A 16146-nucleotide genomic window follows, 5' to 3' on the forward strand; every position below is an offset into this window, starting at 1 on the left:
GTGCTTATATTTTTGGACTATACCAATCCCATACACAATTACATTTTCATACTGGAAAATATATTGCTATTACAGGCCAAACATTGTTCTTAGTTATTTCTAATTATTTGGTGGCATTTATGTTCTCATTTACAATCCATATTGTTCCAATTCCATGATAGGTTATGCCACCCAATATCCCCAAAGTTAATGTCTGTCTGTGTGGAATGTCGAGACATTGCGGTGCCCATTCAGATTTTTTTTAAGCCTTTCCAGCTGACCTTACATTCATCATGATTTTCATCCAGTAATTTTTCACAGTAGGATACAGCTTACAATTCCTTATCTGTATTTTCTTTGTAACTACTTGCCAATGATAGTCTTTCTTATACAATTTTCTTTTGACAGCTTTTTTTTTTAAAAACAGACCTTTCTATATTCTAATTAAAAATGACAGTAAAATCCAAAACATGTCTGACATCCTTAACAACGTGAAGAAACTGGCATGAATCTCACTGGGAATGTGAACAAGGCTGGCCACTTCTAGGTCTGTTTTCTGATAAACCATTGTGATAAAATTAGTCAACAACATGGCACCCCAGGGTAGGGGGAAAATCAAGCCATTGCGCAATTCCAGATGGTTTAACTACAGTTTTATGCAAAGTTCTTGTTGATATTTTCTGTCTGCTACATAGTTCTCTACACTAATTGACCTCCATATTGTATACACTTGTGTCTAATATGGAAGCAGATGAAAATATTCCAGGAATAACCCAATCATGTGTACTGGAGTGTGAAGGCTTTATATAAAGTTCTTTGTTATGCATGAATGTCAGCCACACATGACATACTATTATCCACATGTTTTTATGATCACTTTTGGCACTAAGTTCTATTTGTGCAGATTACACAAAGAATACAACAGTCTAGTTATTGAAGGAAATGATACTGAAAGCCTTCATATGTGGATATACATTCACTCAAGTATCACAGACTTACCATATATTCGTGATGAGATATAAATAAAATTTTATATTTTTTTTTTGAAAACAAAATAATCAATGACCAGTTTAAATCTTCCAGGCATCCAATTTATTATTTGACACTACTGTATGACCTTTTGTTCAGATTTTATTGAAGTGTAATGTTTTGCAATTTGGCAAAATACTTCCATTGTCTGATAGAATTATAAAGTACCATACTTCATATCTGTTGTAGAGTCAGAAGCAAGGTGACAGAGCCATTTAATAAAATCTCTACCAGGACAATCCAGCTTCATAATCTTCAGGTAATTTGTAATATACAAGTACTTTGTAGCAGTAATAAGTTGTTTCAAAAGTTTTGTTCAATTCGGGAATTGCGTTACCTCAAAATATTTGTAAACTATTTAGAAAATGTCCTAATATTGGAGGATGTTATATTCAAACACAAGCATCATCAGGTAAGATACTGTCAGTTCATTTTGTATCAATTTTTGTCATTCTGCAAAAAGGAAATTTTTTCTTGGTTCTAAGATCACTGGATTGGGAAAGTGGTGCTATTGTATCCTTAGAAATAACTGCTTGCTGGAGGGTTTAAATTTGTGGTTGGTAGCAACAACAATTCCTCAAAAGTTTGCCCCTGCCCATTAGAAAATACACAGTGTTACATAAATAACAGAATCAGTATAGGCAGTTTATGGAAGAAAATGGAGCTGAATTTGGGATACAGCAGGATAATGTGAAACCTACAGTATTAGGAACAAAACTTGCAGATAAGGGAATTTTTATGCCAATTTTGTTTGGTTTGATTTTAATGGACATGAGAATATCAGTTTTTGAGGAGTGAAACAAAATACTGAAATAAAAATTATGTTTTTTTATATACTTGTGAATATATTCAGATATTTAAAAAAAATGATTCTTTAAACAAAATTAAAATATTGGAGATGCAGATATTTGAAAAACTCTGAAATACAGCTGAATTATCTACAATTTTCCCAATCTCTTGGTGTCCCACTTGAGAAATCATAGAAGAAAAATCACTGCTGTTCCATATTCCTGGACGAAGCCATCACTGATTATGCATGCACTTTAATAAAACATCACTTTATAATAAAGTGACTGTAATGGAGACCTCATGTAATGAGCTAATGAAGATCTTATTTTTGCTTTTATCAGGAAGCCTGTGATATGCTGAGAAGAATTATCCGCATTCTTTATCTTACCAAGAGGCTTCACAGTCAGCTCCAGGGAGGGGCAAGGGAGATAACCAAGGCAGCCCAAAGCCTTAATGAATTAGGTCAGTTCTGATTAAACTTTAGTTTTAATGTTACAGAATACTATCTTAATAAATTTGTTTGCATATTGCTTTATTGTACATTTCTTTCAACAAATAAGAACAGAATTAGAGGGAGGATATTCATTTCCAAAATCTTAAAAGTTGTAGACACTAGCATCAGTTCAGTAAGGTCATTTGGATAAATTATCAAATTTACTTTATCTAAACAAAATAGATTCAAGTCAATTGAAAGAGTTAACAAGGCACATTCATATGGCTAATTTGTCAAATTGTCTCTGAAGAAAATAGACTGAAGTCAGTCAAATATATCAAGAAGGCACATTCACCTTCAGTTCCTGAGGTCGAGTCAATTTTTATATGAATGTATATTATCCCTCCATATAAAATGTATGTACAGTAGTCCCCTTCTTGTATATACAGTAGCCCCCTTCTTGTATGTATTATAGTCCCCTTCTTGTATATACAGTAGTCCCCTTCTTGTATGTACAGTAGTCCCCTTCTTGTATGTACAATAGTCCCCTTGTATGTACAGTAGTCCCCTTCTTGTATGTACATTAGTCCCCTTCTTGTATGTATTATAGTCCCCTTCTTGTATGTACATTAGACCCCTTCTTGAATGTATTATAGTCCCCTTCTTGTATGTATCATAGTACCCTTCTTGTATGTACATTAGTCCCCTTCTTGTATGTATTATAGTACCCTTCTTGTATGTACAGTAGTCCCCTTCTTGTATGTACATTAGTCCCCTTCTTGTATGTACATTAGTCCCCTTCTTGTATGTACATTAGACCCCTTCTTGAATGTATTACAGTCCCCTTCTTGTATGTATTATAGTCCCCTTCTTGTATGTACATTAGTTCCCTTCTTGTATGTATTATAGTCCCCTTCTTGTATGTACATTAGTTCCCTTCTTGTATGTATTATAGTCCCCTTCTTGTATGTACTGTAGTCCCATTCTCGTATGTAGGAGTGGGCCCCTTCTTGTATGTACAGTAGTCCTCTTCTTTTATGTACAGTAGTCCCCTCACCATTGGCCCCTCCTCTACATAGCCAGTTTTCTTAACACTGATACATTTTTGTGCGAAAAGCAACCCTTTTGGGTGCCACCCCTTTTATGCAGCATGTGGCCAGCATTTTAGGCCAAAATTTCAAATTTACCCCTCACAAGCAGCCACATTTCATCTATGTCCAAAACCAGTATTTAATTCATGCAGTTAGGTAAGTAATTTTTGATGATCTCAATGGAAGTCTATTTCCTAATGTCAGGTTCTCATTACTGAAAGAAGTATTGGCTGATGTACATAAGAGCATGTACCACTACAGTTAATAATACAGTGGTCACCCCTTCTGCATTGGAAAAGTGACTGTATAAGACAGGTGACCTTTCTAGAGGGAGACTATATTTGTGACAATATTTGTATGTAGTAAGAAAACTACAAATAACTTCAAAGCATTTAATATCATTTAAAAGAAGCACTAATTATTGAACAGTTCTTCTTGTCTTAAAAACTGACTTATTTCAAGTTAACATACATTAATAATAGCTCTTATTCTTAAGCGTGAAATGCGAGTAGGGTATTGTTGACATGCACATGGCAAAACCATTGAAAAACATCATTTAAATCTTGGTACATACATTGCTTGGCATCTAAAATAATTCTTTTTCCACTTACTCCATTTTCCCACTGCCACAGAATATTCTCTTTATCTGTTACGGTATTGTATATTTGAGTCTTCCCAAGATAAAATATTTTGGCATGAACTCTTCAACTCACCTTATTGTCATCAAGTTGAATAACTTTTACTTTTGCTTCTAAAGTATTAATTCTCTGTTTATGTGATGACATGTTAAAGTTGTAATGATTTATTCCTATGTTGTTAATTGTTCAGTACTGCAACTTTATTATGCAGATGAAACATTTATAGAGTCGATGAAATGCCTTGTTTATAAAGGGATTGATACATGTTCCATCACATGATTTTTCAGTCTTTGTCTGGTGCCATGTTTTGTTCAAGGTAAATTCCTTTCTGTATGTTAATCCACAAATTCTATATTTAAACCTGTGCTGACTGTGTCATGATCTTGACAATTACGTCTGGTCATAATCATCAAAGAGAAAAACTCAACCACTGTGCGCAGCCCAAACCTCATCACTCATTGTTGACCCCATTTATTGTAAATGTTGGCATTAATGATATAATATTAACCTTAGTGGTACATGTGCTTTAGCCAACACTTCTTTCAGTAATGAAAACCTGACATCAGAAACAGATTTCGGTAAAGATAATGCATTGCTTACCATACCGAATGAATTAAATATTTGTTTTGAACACATATCGAAATAAAATGTGGCTGCTTATGAGGGGTAAATTTAACATTTTTCACATTAAATGCTTGCCACTGGTTGTGTTAGAGGGGTGGCCTTTTTTTGAGGGGTACTTTGAACACAAAATCTTCGGTGCCAAGTTATTCTGTTTGTAAAAAGTTGGTGGCCACTGGCCAGGGGGCCCGTTCATGAGGGGGACCACTGTATGTCATTATCTATCAATGCAGATGTTTACAGGAAATATTGAATATTTTAAAAAATTCCTAAAATATGTTGTTTTCTTGGGTTTCTCTGTTAGTAAATTCATATGTAAAGAGAATAATAAATAAATTGTAATGCATTGTAAAACATACATAGTTTTGCTACAGTTTCTCTTCTTTATCTCTGTTGACATTTTTGTCATCTCTTATTAAGATGAATCAATTCATTCTTTTGTTTTAGTGTGCAGCAGCATTTCCAAAAATAGACAAACATGACTTTTCACTTTAATTATTGTTGTATCATTGGTAGACTTTCTGATTTCATCCATGTTATGTTTGACAACTGCAATAAAATTAAGTGTTTAAAGAATTGATAGTTTTAATTTACTCTTCTGTTTTTAACTTTTTGGTCACATTATAGTGTTTTATCATTATCAGTTTTGTATTCAAAAACTCTGTTTTGATCTTTCTTTGGTAACATTAGTTTTTTTGTTAACCTTTGATGTTATATGTTAAATATAAGTAGCTGCTTTGGTAATAATTTTTAGCTGTTATTTATCCATCTTTTCAGACTATATTTGTGAGGGAATGGACTTAAGTGGGGTAGATGTCATTGAACAAGACCGACGCTTTATCAAACAGGCAAGGAAAGAAGTAGAGACACAGGCACAAAAAATGCTTGAGCAAGGCATGGAAACACAGGTACTTGCACGTGTTTTGAGATGTCAGATTGTTTCACATGGCACTAGAGATAGAAATTTTTCATTAAGGGGAGAGCAAGAGTGCCACCACTTTAGTGATTTGGATAGTGGTAAAAGGGAGGGCACTGAGAGCCAAGGAGATGAAGGCATAGCTATTTCTCCATGAATTTATTTGTATTTTGCATCTGTCACATTAATCTCTTCTACCACAGAATCCAGAAAGACTAAGTAAATGTCACTCCATCTACACAAGTTATACAAAAAGGAAAATAAGTCTTACATGTTAAACCACCCCCACCCCACCCCACCCCACCCCGCTAGGTGGCCATCAGTATTCTGCATATAACCTGTTTCAACTTTCACTTGCCGCTGTCAACTGTACCATCTGGGATCCATCTCAGTTTATACTTAATTTCAACCGTCCACTTTTTCTTTTCAGTGGTATAGTTGGTCAAATTGTTTTTATGTATTGTGCATGCAACAATTACGTGATTTTCTGTGAATTTATTTGTATTTTGCATTTTTCTAATTTTCATGATTGTCCTTGTGACAACTGTGATATTGATTGGTAACATACAATTTTTATCAGTGAAATTGCTGTGAACTGGTGTAGTTCAGCTTTTAAACTTTTTAAGTCATCTCTTTATGCAAGTTTGCATTTATTTCAACAACTTATATATTTGCTTTATGCAATGTGTTGTGTATTGTTATCTTTTTATTACAGATATGTCAACAAAGTGAAAAAAGTGCAAATGATTCAGAGTTGTGGAGAAAAAAAACACAAGATATGTTTGGCATGACAAAGTGTTCATAATCACATAATGTAATGTGTGTGTGTTATGGACAGAAGACATCTGGTCCAACATTCTGAAAAGGCAGTTAAAGGCAATAGTCTTGTCAAAATGAGCAAGCTGAAAATCACTGGAACCAGAAACTTTAAGCATTCAACCCCACTTCAGAATTGTTTGTGAGTTTTATGGGGGATGTTGAGATACAACCTCCATCCCATATGAAAATACCAAAAGGAGCAACTGCAGTCACTATATCTGCAAAAATAACAATATGACAAGTGATTCCAATTAAGCATTGGAATTTCAAATGAGTCACATATTAGAACAGACTTTATTGTAAGAGTAAATTTGATGATAATATACAGTTGGCATCCCACTGGGTAAAAGTTTGTTTCATACCTTTGCATGGAATCAGAAATATTGAAGCCAGGTATGCTGGATTACCATTTGACTTTGCTGGCCAGCCCAGCCCACAAGTCATATATCATTCTCTATATGCTGTCCCAGCTGACAATCCACCTATTCAGACAGTCTATATGTGGCTTTAGTGGTCCTACATCTGTCATCTCAGGCTGTCTGAAAGACAGCAGGTCATGTTTTCCAACAGTTGGAAGAATATTGGCTTATACTCAGTAGACCACACAGCCAGTCTTTTTATCTATATGGTACATGGCAAACCAGCATTACTTTTGGAACCATCCAACTCTGCCAAACCAGCTGCACTTAACCAGCATTCCACAATGTGACCACAGATACATCATCATCATTACCTGTGGAATAATGTTGTATCCCTGGACTCAGTGTATAGCCGGAGGATAATTCCCACCCTCCCGCCCATTGATGGGAATGAGACAGATATACTTGTACATTCAATTGTGACCAAGCTATGGAAGAAATTTATAGGACTTTGTCTGTGTCGGAATTCTTCCCTCCACCCAAAATCAACCTTGCCAGTAAGGTTAGGTCACTGTTGATGTGGATAAAAATGATGACAGTCCATAATTCAGAACCATGCCACAATCCTCAAAAATTGCGGAAATTACCTGGTGTCTCTTGGATAAATTCACAACCCTGATAATGTAAGAATCTTCCTTTTGGTGAGTCATTGTTGGGTTTAATGCCGTTTTTCAGCACCAGATAGGCTATAAATGGAGGCCAGTATTAATGGTGGAGGAAGAACCCGGGAAAACCCCGGAAAGAACCACGAACCCACGAGAAGCTACCGGCAAGCCTTTTCACATATCCACATTGGCTGAGCCCGAGACTCGAACCCACGCAGACAGAGATGAGATGGCAGTGGTCCATGACGGAGAGCACTTTAGACCACTCGGCCACTCGGGGCCCCCTTTTGGTGAGTCATTTGTCTACAATTTCCTCACCCATTAGTACAAATTATATACTGACATGTATTATCCAGATTTACCATGTGAACAGTGATATTTATGCCTTTGATATGTCACCTCTCTGCTATGTTAGAAAATGGGTACAGAAGTGCTTAATGTTATTACAGAGTTAGGAGTGTTTTGCAGACTTCCTCCCTACTTGACCTTGCATATCTGGTGATATTTTGTCTGGCTGAAAAGGCTCAAGAAGACCATGCCTGAGATTTGGTAAGCCATATCACCAAGGTGGTTCATAGCTCATTACATGATAATGAATGATGATAATGAATGATCATATTGTCTCTTGTAACATGGATTTGGTTTGAAGAGACAGACTCCTGCATTCTACTTATCTCAAATCACATGCAATGGCAATGCACTCTCTTTTGTTTCTTCCCTTCTGTTTGGGGGTCGAATTGGGAAGGGGCACAAGTGAAGACACTTAAGCTTTCAATGCAAGGAGTCCCTTAAACTTTCTATGCAACTCCTGTTTCTGCATTACCCCATTAGGGAATGTATAGAAGACATAAGAGGTGGCTCTCAGCAAATGGCAGAAATTTTGTTGTCAAGCGAATTACAGGTGGTCAAATGCCCCAAACTTTCTCCTCCCCAAGGCCTCCCACAAACTGTCATTGACTTGCCATCCTTTCTGCCCACTGATGACCCACCTATGCACACCTAGTTTTTTCACAAGACTTGGATCAGCTTATTCCTGGATAACTGTTGGGTGATGCAAGTTATTTTGGAGGGTCTCCGGATCTCATTCATCCAGCCCCCTCCATTTTCATTGTACCCTTTCATGATGAAACTTCCATGTGATCCCATTAAAGTGGAAAAGTTTATAGAAGGAGATAGAGCTTTTGCTCATAAGAGAAGGCATTTGAGAGTCTGAAAACTGCATTATCAGGGTTTCTACCTTATAATCTTTCTAGTTACAAAATCCAGTGGCAGATTGAGACCTGGGATAGACTTGATCAGTTTATTTCTGTCCTGAATTTAAAGATGGAGATTACAAGATCTGTCCATCTTTCAATGCAGTGCAACAAATTCTTGATCAGTCTCAACCTTTCTGACATGTATTTCCATATACCATTTCATATAGAATCACAGAAATACCATTGCTGTGCATGCCATGAGGTAATATACCAATTCATACAGAATCACATGAATACCATTGCTTTGCATGCCATGGGGTAGTATAGCAATTCATATAGAATCATATAAATACCATTGCTTTGCATGCCATGGGGTAGTATAGCAATTCATATAGAATCATATAAATACCATTGCTTTGCATGCCATGGAGTAGTATACCAATTTATCCAGAATCATATAAATACCATTGCTTTGCATGCCATGGGGTAGTATACCAATTTATATAGAATCATATAAATACCATTGCTATGCATGCCACAAGGTAATATACCAATTCATACAGAATCACACAAATACCATTGCTATGCATGCCACGAGGTAATATACCAATTCATACAGAATCATATAAATACCATTGCTTTGCTTGCTAAGGGCTAGTATACCATTCATACAGAATCATATAAATGACATTGCTTTGCTTGCCATGGGGTAGTATACCAATTCATACAGAATCACATAAATACCATTGCTTTGCATGCCATGGGGTAGTATACCAATTCATATAGAATCATATAAATACCATTACTTTGCATGCCATGGAGTAGGAGACCAATGCCACTCCCTTCCATTCAGCCTAAATGTAAACTCTTGGGCCTTCACCAAAACATTGGACTGACTTATATCCCAGTTCTCCTCCTAAGTGATGGTGGCTTGCAGGATGACATACTGCAAAAACATTCAGTATGGTTGGTTTGGTTCACAACAAGAACATCCTTTTCTCCCTGATTAAAGTTTAGCATTAATAATCAGTGTAGAGGAGACAGATCTTATCTATTCACAGCATTTTGTCCATCTAGGTATGGAGTTCTTAACACACATCAAACATCAACCTGGTACATCTTAATGAAGCTGTGTACCTGTTATACCTCAACTTCCGCGACCTGTAGTCACTGTGTTACACCTCGGCTTCCTTTGCATGCATCATCTGCATATGGCCCTTCTGGCACAGCAACACCCAATCTCAATTCATTTAGATCATCTTATTATGACATGGACAAAGATCAAACACTCCCTTCTTCAGTGGTAGAACAGGGAGTGGCTAGCTGCAGGGATACACAGACAAACCTCACAACTAGTAATAACAGTCTATTAAGACACTGGTTAATTGGGTTGGTGCACACATTTGCTTTGGGATGATATGTATTTCACCTTTAAGTGTACACTGTTAGAGAATGCTCATCTTATCAACCTTTTTGTAATGAGGGCTGTTCTCAGTGCCTCCCACATTTGGTGGAATGCATCCAAGGAAAGACAGCCCTCATAATGTCAGACAATTTGGTCATAGTGATGTACATGTTAAACAAGGAGGGACAGATTCACCAGGCCTTTGCTACATTGTGTGGGAATACTTCCATTGGTATTCCCAGTATCAGATAAAATATTCAAGTCTGGCACATTCTGGGCAGGTTGTATCCTGGCTGACTCATTATTGAGGAGAGGACAACTCCTGCCAACTTTCATCCAGTCTGTGCCCTAAGGGGTAGACCAATGCTGAACCTATTTGTGACAAGGTGAAACAACTAACTGCCCATCTTCATCTCCCCATTTATGGACCCAGAAGCATGGGATGAAGATGACCTTTTAATCAGCTGGAAGGGAATATAAGTATACAACTTTACTCCATCTGTTCTGATTCCAAAAATAATTCAGAAAATGATGAGTACAGAATGCATAATAGTTCTGACTGCCCTCTTTGATGGGACAAGTCCTGGATTAATGATATGCTCAATTTATCAAAAGACGTACCCAGAAATTTTTTATTGACTCAAGTGGCCTAAATTTTCATTATTTCATCCATGTTCAGAGAAACTCTTCCTTAATACTGACTTTTGTCAGGGATGCCATACATGGAAATAAGTTCAGAGATCCAATCATAGAAAGGATCATAACAGCTAGACCTTCCATTTTGAAGGCATATGAGGGGCAATGGAGAGTTTTCAGTGACTAGTGTCACATCAAGAACATCAGACCACTCTCAGTCTCCATTCCCCAGTGGTTAACTTCGTTCTCATTGTCGATGAAGGCAAGAAGTTAGCCCCTATAACAATCAAGGGATATAGCTCCATGATATTAGATACATTCAGACATGATGAAATAATGATATTGGCTGCAACATTTTTGACATCCTGTCTACATTTGTCATATCTGGACCACTTTCACTCACCTTGTTCTCAAAATGGAACCTTTCATGGTTCTTGATATTGGTCAATTTTTCCAGGGTTCTTACGATCTTTGAAGGTGTTTGACAGTTTGGGAAAAATGAGGTAGCATTTTCAAGGCCTTGAAAGTTTGGGAAAATTGAGCAGATTACCCTGAGGTCTTTTAAAGACTTTGAAAATTGAAGAAAGAAAAAAAACATTTAAATTTTTTCCATAATCACAAATAAAATTGTCCAAAATATTTAGATTTGGATGTAGTCGAGTTTTCCTGATTTCTTTCTTTTTATTAATTATAGTTTGAATTTCATCATTAAACAATATTGTAGTATTTTGCATTCGTTGTTTTCTCATATAACATAACTTGTATACAAAATGTTAGCGAAAATAGGTCTTGGAGATCTATGTTTGTGGTCTTGAAAGTTTGGGAGAAGTCTTTGAATGTATCATTCAGAATTCTGTATGAACCCAGTTTTCTAAGTTCAGTCCCCTATCTTCCACCTCCGTGAAACAGCTATCAACTAAAACTTGCTTCTTGACAGTGCTAGCCTTAGCATGCAGGGTGGGTGAGCTACATGTGCTGTCTGTGGATCCAAACTTTCTTTCTGATGGCGCAGTTGTTTTAATGATGCAACAGGTTGTACTTATTTGGCAATCAAGTAATAATTGTTCACTTTTACTCTCACATTGATCAACTTATCAATAAAAGCAAAAATTTATTATCCTGTATATTCCCTCAAATGCTATCAAAGACACAGGAAAATATCTACAATGGCCTTAAAAGAATATTCCTTAAGGCAGAATAGCAAGATATAAGCCCAGAAGTGCTGGCTGTAAGGAGTTATTGAATCAGCATGCTCTGAACACTTACATGATCATGTATGACTAAAGATCTCGGTTCATGAATTATAAGCAATTTACATGAGCCTGTTCTTGAAACAGATACCTAAATTCATTATATAGGAGAGTCAGTTGGCTGGCATGTCCAGCCTACTTTCTTAAGCCAAGATTTCCGTGACATAGCCTCGCAAAGGAGGTATCTTGTTGGGCTGCTGGTAACTGCCCTGACATTTATCTCCCTTGCATGTGTATAAATACATTGTCTTGTGCATTGCCAAACTAATACTAGAAGAAGGTCATCCATTCAATACAGTGACCATGCTCCTAACAGGTGACAAATGTCATAGGAACCTCAGCATCTTCTTCCCCTCTTACCTATTCCCCTAATGCTAATGTGATTAGGTAATGTATTGATGGAGACATTAAATTTGTTAGTAAATTATGTTTCAGCATTAATACTTAGCCTGCATGATGTTTTGTATTTTTACAGTTACTAATAGAAAATTACTTCATATAATAGAGGGGGCCCCGAGTGGCCGAGTGGTCTAAAGCACTCTCCGTTATGGATCAATGCCATCTCACCTCTGTCTGCGTGGGTTCGAGTCTCGGATTCGGCTAATGTGGGTATGTGAGAAAGCTTGCCAGTAGCTTCTCGTGGGTCGGTGGTTCTTTCCGGGGGTTTTCCCAGTTCTTCCTCCACTATTAATACTGGCCGCCATGTATAGCCTATCGTGTGCTGAAAAATGGCGTTAAACCCTACAACAACAACAACAACAACAACAACAACTTCATATAATAAAATAATTACTGACTTTTAATACTAAAACACATATTGACTTATGAATTTGGTTGATACAGAGGTTGCAGTGACATTGATGAATCTAGTGTTTCTGGCATTGATAAGTCCTTGTGTAAACCATCTTGAAAAATTCTGCATTACAGTTTTTAGAAAAAAAGTTCTTAGAAATATTATTCAATACTATTTAAATGTTGCCATGCCTAAATGTAGTGATCAAGTTTGTTGCCCATATTAGAGTAGGAGAATTACATTAACATAATGCATGCCTTGACCAGGGCTATTAGTGATAAAGATAATTTGCAGATCAAAAGTTTCAGAAAACAGAGGAAACAGTGTGAATGTTCTTTCGATAGTACATGTTTGACACAAGTTAAATAATTTGGAAAGGATATATTTGACATAAGTTGAATAATTTGGATAGGACATATTTGACACAAGTGGAATAATTTGAGTTGGACATATTTGACAAAGCAGATTGTATAAGGAATTATTTAGTGAACATTTTGAATATCATATCTAATAGACAATAAATTGTTGATTCTGAATACACACTTGCATTGCTTATATATGTATGTCACACTGTGCAATATAATTGTGTGCTTTTAGATATAACTTTTATGTAAGAAACTGTTATATTACCAGCCTTACACGTGTTTCAGAATCAGACGCAGGTGGCCACATCATTGCAGGTGTTCCACAATTTGGGCAGCCTGGGGGAGATTGTAAACAGGGTTGTGGCAGGATGTAAGACCAGTCTACACAAGGATATCAGGAGCTGTCTGGATATGCAAGCCTTGTCACAGCAACAGGGAACAATCACAAGCAGAGGAGGTCAGTACTTTATTGGAGACTCTTTTCACTGTGTTTAGTCATGAAAAAATCTGTAGTATCCTTTATGTATGAAATAAGTACAACTTTGTATGCCATGAGCTGTACTCAGGGAGTGCAGTATTGCATTATTAAAGGAGCTGAGTAAATTTAATGCATTTTTGACATAAAAATTGAAATTTGTTTTGTCACAACTCCATTGTTTATTTAGGCTGCACCATTCTGTCATTGAGCCTTCTTTTTCATTTTTGACAGAAGAAAGTTGCCTTATGGTATATAAAAAGATGCTAGAAAATAAGGATAAAATGTTATGGCTGATTTTAGATTGAATCGAACAGGCTGGTTCACTGAATTGAGAGTGTTCAATGAAGAAGCCTGAGAAGCATAAGATGATCAATTTCATGGACTGATAGAAATGGCTTGCTAATTTTGAATAGCTTGGGCATAAATTGAAAATGCATGGGTGATAATCATGGAGAGGAAGTGTGAAGAAGAGAAGATGAAGTCATCTGCAAAAGAACTGCATATAGTGTCCAAATTAAATTATAGAGGGAAAAACGAACAGCAGGTAGATAATAATCTGTGTTTGAATTTTATTAAATAAACACGAAACAGGTAATGTTATTTGCAGTTCCAGGGTTTTTTCTTGATGACCCTACTTTTTAGATGTGTGTGTGTGTGTGTGTGTGTATGTGTGTGTGTGATTTGGATTTTAAGGTAGCTTTAAAAAATTTCCAGTCATATCACTATGATGTCTGCATTGTGGCAGTTTATAGTGATGTTTAGTACTGGGACATCATGACACAGACATGTGACATCATGTCCCACCCAGTCACACTATCCTGACACCAGGCAAACCAGTCCTAACACTAACCTTTTAATGTTGAGTTTTTAGTACTCTGTGCTATCATGGAAGGGAGGATATCACACGAAACCAAGATCTGTCTGATCTTCTATTCATTTGGATTTCACCTGACTCTTGCACAAGTGGACATTTCATGGGGATTAACCTGGCTGAACAAGACACTAACTGAACTTCTTTTCAAGAGCTGAATTAGTTCACCTATCATACAAGTCCTGCACCCTCACTACTTCAGTTATACATTTTTTGTTGGACCAGTGCAGTATGTGATAGCAGATCTGAGTCTGTGCAGTTTTGGACTCGGCTTACAAGCAAGTATGTAGCCAATTCATAAAAGCTATCCTTGGACAATATATGTAGTTGTGATTTCATTAGATTGTTATAATTAATGCTACTCGTAATATATGGTATATTCAGGTGTAATAATTCATGATAAGTTAATCATAACTTGTTTAATCCTATTTGATGGTTAATTTCAGGTGGACCAGGTCGTGCTGCTATGCCTGTAACAGGAAACACTGCACAGTTCCGAGCCTCTTTGTGGACTAACATGGAGAAATTAATGGATAGCATTTATTCCACATGTGCACAGGTAACATGGGAATATAGTTTTCAAGGTTCATTAATAACAGTTTGGGTGAGTAATACATAGATCATGTTTCCAGTATTGGATGAATATGGTCCTAATGAAAATGTACCATAGTATACATTTAACAGTCTGAAGAAATAGCAAATTGCCAACCCATCTCATCTTTTAGTCAGTTATAAAAAGTTTGAGATTTCCAGAGATTACCAAGCAATATATGTTGTCTGTATTCTGTTTATCAGGGCTAAGGACGAATTCATTCTTAATCACTTAATTCCTGGCCTACAGGTTTCTTTGACTGTATTGGTCAAGGCTAACACAGAGATAATCTTTATTGTATAATTTATTGTAAAGCCAAGAAGTTTGAAAACCTTACCTATTTCATCCATCTTGAAGAAGTTGGTCATTGTATTCTGAAACATTGTAAAATGACATATTGTTTGTTTGGGATGGAAAATCAGTTATTAATAGAAAATTTCTAGTAATTGGCAGGCAAAACAGTTTCTGTGGGCATTAGTTTAATTTCTGCTAAAGGCATGTATGATAGATGTTTCAAGGTTTTTTTGAGCTACCCTCATTTCATTTGACACTACTGAACTGCTATGCTGCAGCAATCCATGCCAACCTGACCAAAGTTTGTTTTAAACTTCTAGGAGTACAGTCAACTCCGCTTATATGCATAGCCTTGGGACAGGGCCCAAGCTATGCATATAAACGGAGTATGCATTGAAGCGGAATTCATGTATATTTGCAATGTAAAACAGGGCCATACTTTCGCTATGCACTTAAGCGATCTATGCAGTTAAGCTATATGCATTTAAGTGGAACCGACTGTACTTGATAATTCAGTGTTGGGACATCCCTGAACAGTTCTTGAATTTCACCAAAGTAGGTTTGTTTTTAAAATGTTTGACTTTCTGAAAAAAAAACTACTTGGATCTCTTCAACACCTCATTTAATTTTATCAATAGTGTCCATACCCTATTGTTAAAATGCAGTTATTAAAAGGTTTTAAAAACCATTTTTTAAGCAAATAGTACACAACACTGCTGTGTTTTGGACTGAGTTGTGTCCGTTTGTGATGGTGGTTGACCTAGCTCACAGTTCATCTAGCATGAGCCATATATACAATAGCAAATGTGAACATGACCTACTTTATATGGTTGTGTGAAAATCTAGGTAAAAGCGGTGGAGGGAGATATAAAAAAGTTAAGTTGTAATGACATGTTATTAGACAGGACAGGAGAAAGTGCTTGCAAG

At 36.4% G+C, this 16146-nt stretch overlaps 1 protein-coding gene across 2 annotated transcripts in view; it reads left to right on the plus strand.

The window, feature by feature from the left end:
• Positions 1-16146, plus strand: part of LOC149803906 (conserved oligomeric Golgi complex subunit 5-like) — a 77620-nt gene that overhangs the window by 16418 nt on the left and 45056 nt on the right. For both annotated transcript variants that reach the window (XM_089953716.1, XM_089953718.1), the window contains exons 5-9: positions 1198-1267; positions 2139-2259; positions 5358-5488; positions 13270-13441; positions 14780-14892. In XM_089953716.1, the coding sequence (XP_089809842.1) occupies positions 1198-1267; positions 2139-2259; positions 5358-5488; positions 13270-13441; positions 14780-14892 (607 nt within the window). The remainder of the gene's footprint in view (positions 1-1197; positions 1268-2138; positions 2260-5357; positions 5489-13269; positions 13442-14779; positions 14893-16146) is intronic.

The sequence above is a fragment of the Sinohyriopsis cumingii genome, chromosome 3, assembly GCF_028554795.1.
Source record: "Sinohyriopsis cumingii isolate HCF-2022 chromosome 3, ASM2855479v2, whole genome shotgun sequence".
NCBI classification, from domain to species: domain Eukaryota; kingdom Metazoa; phylum Mollusca; class Bivalvia; order Unionida; family Unionidae; genus Sinohyriopsis; species Sinohyriopsis cumingii.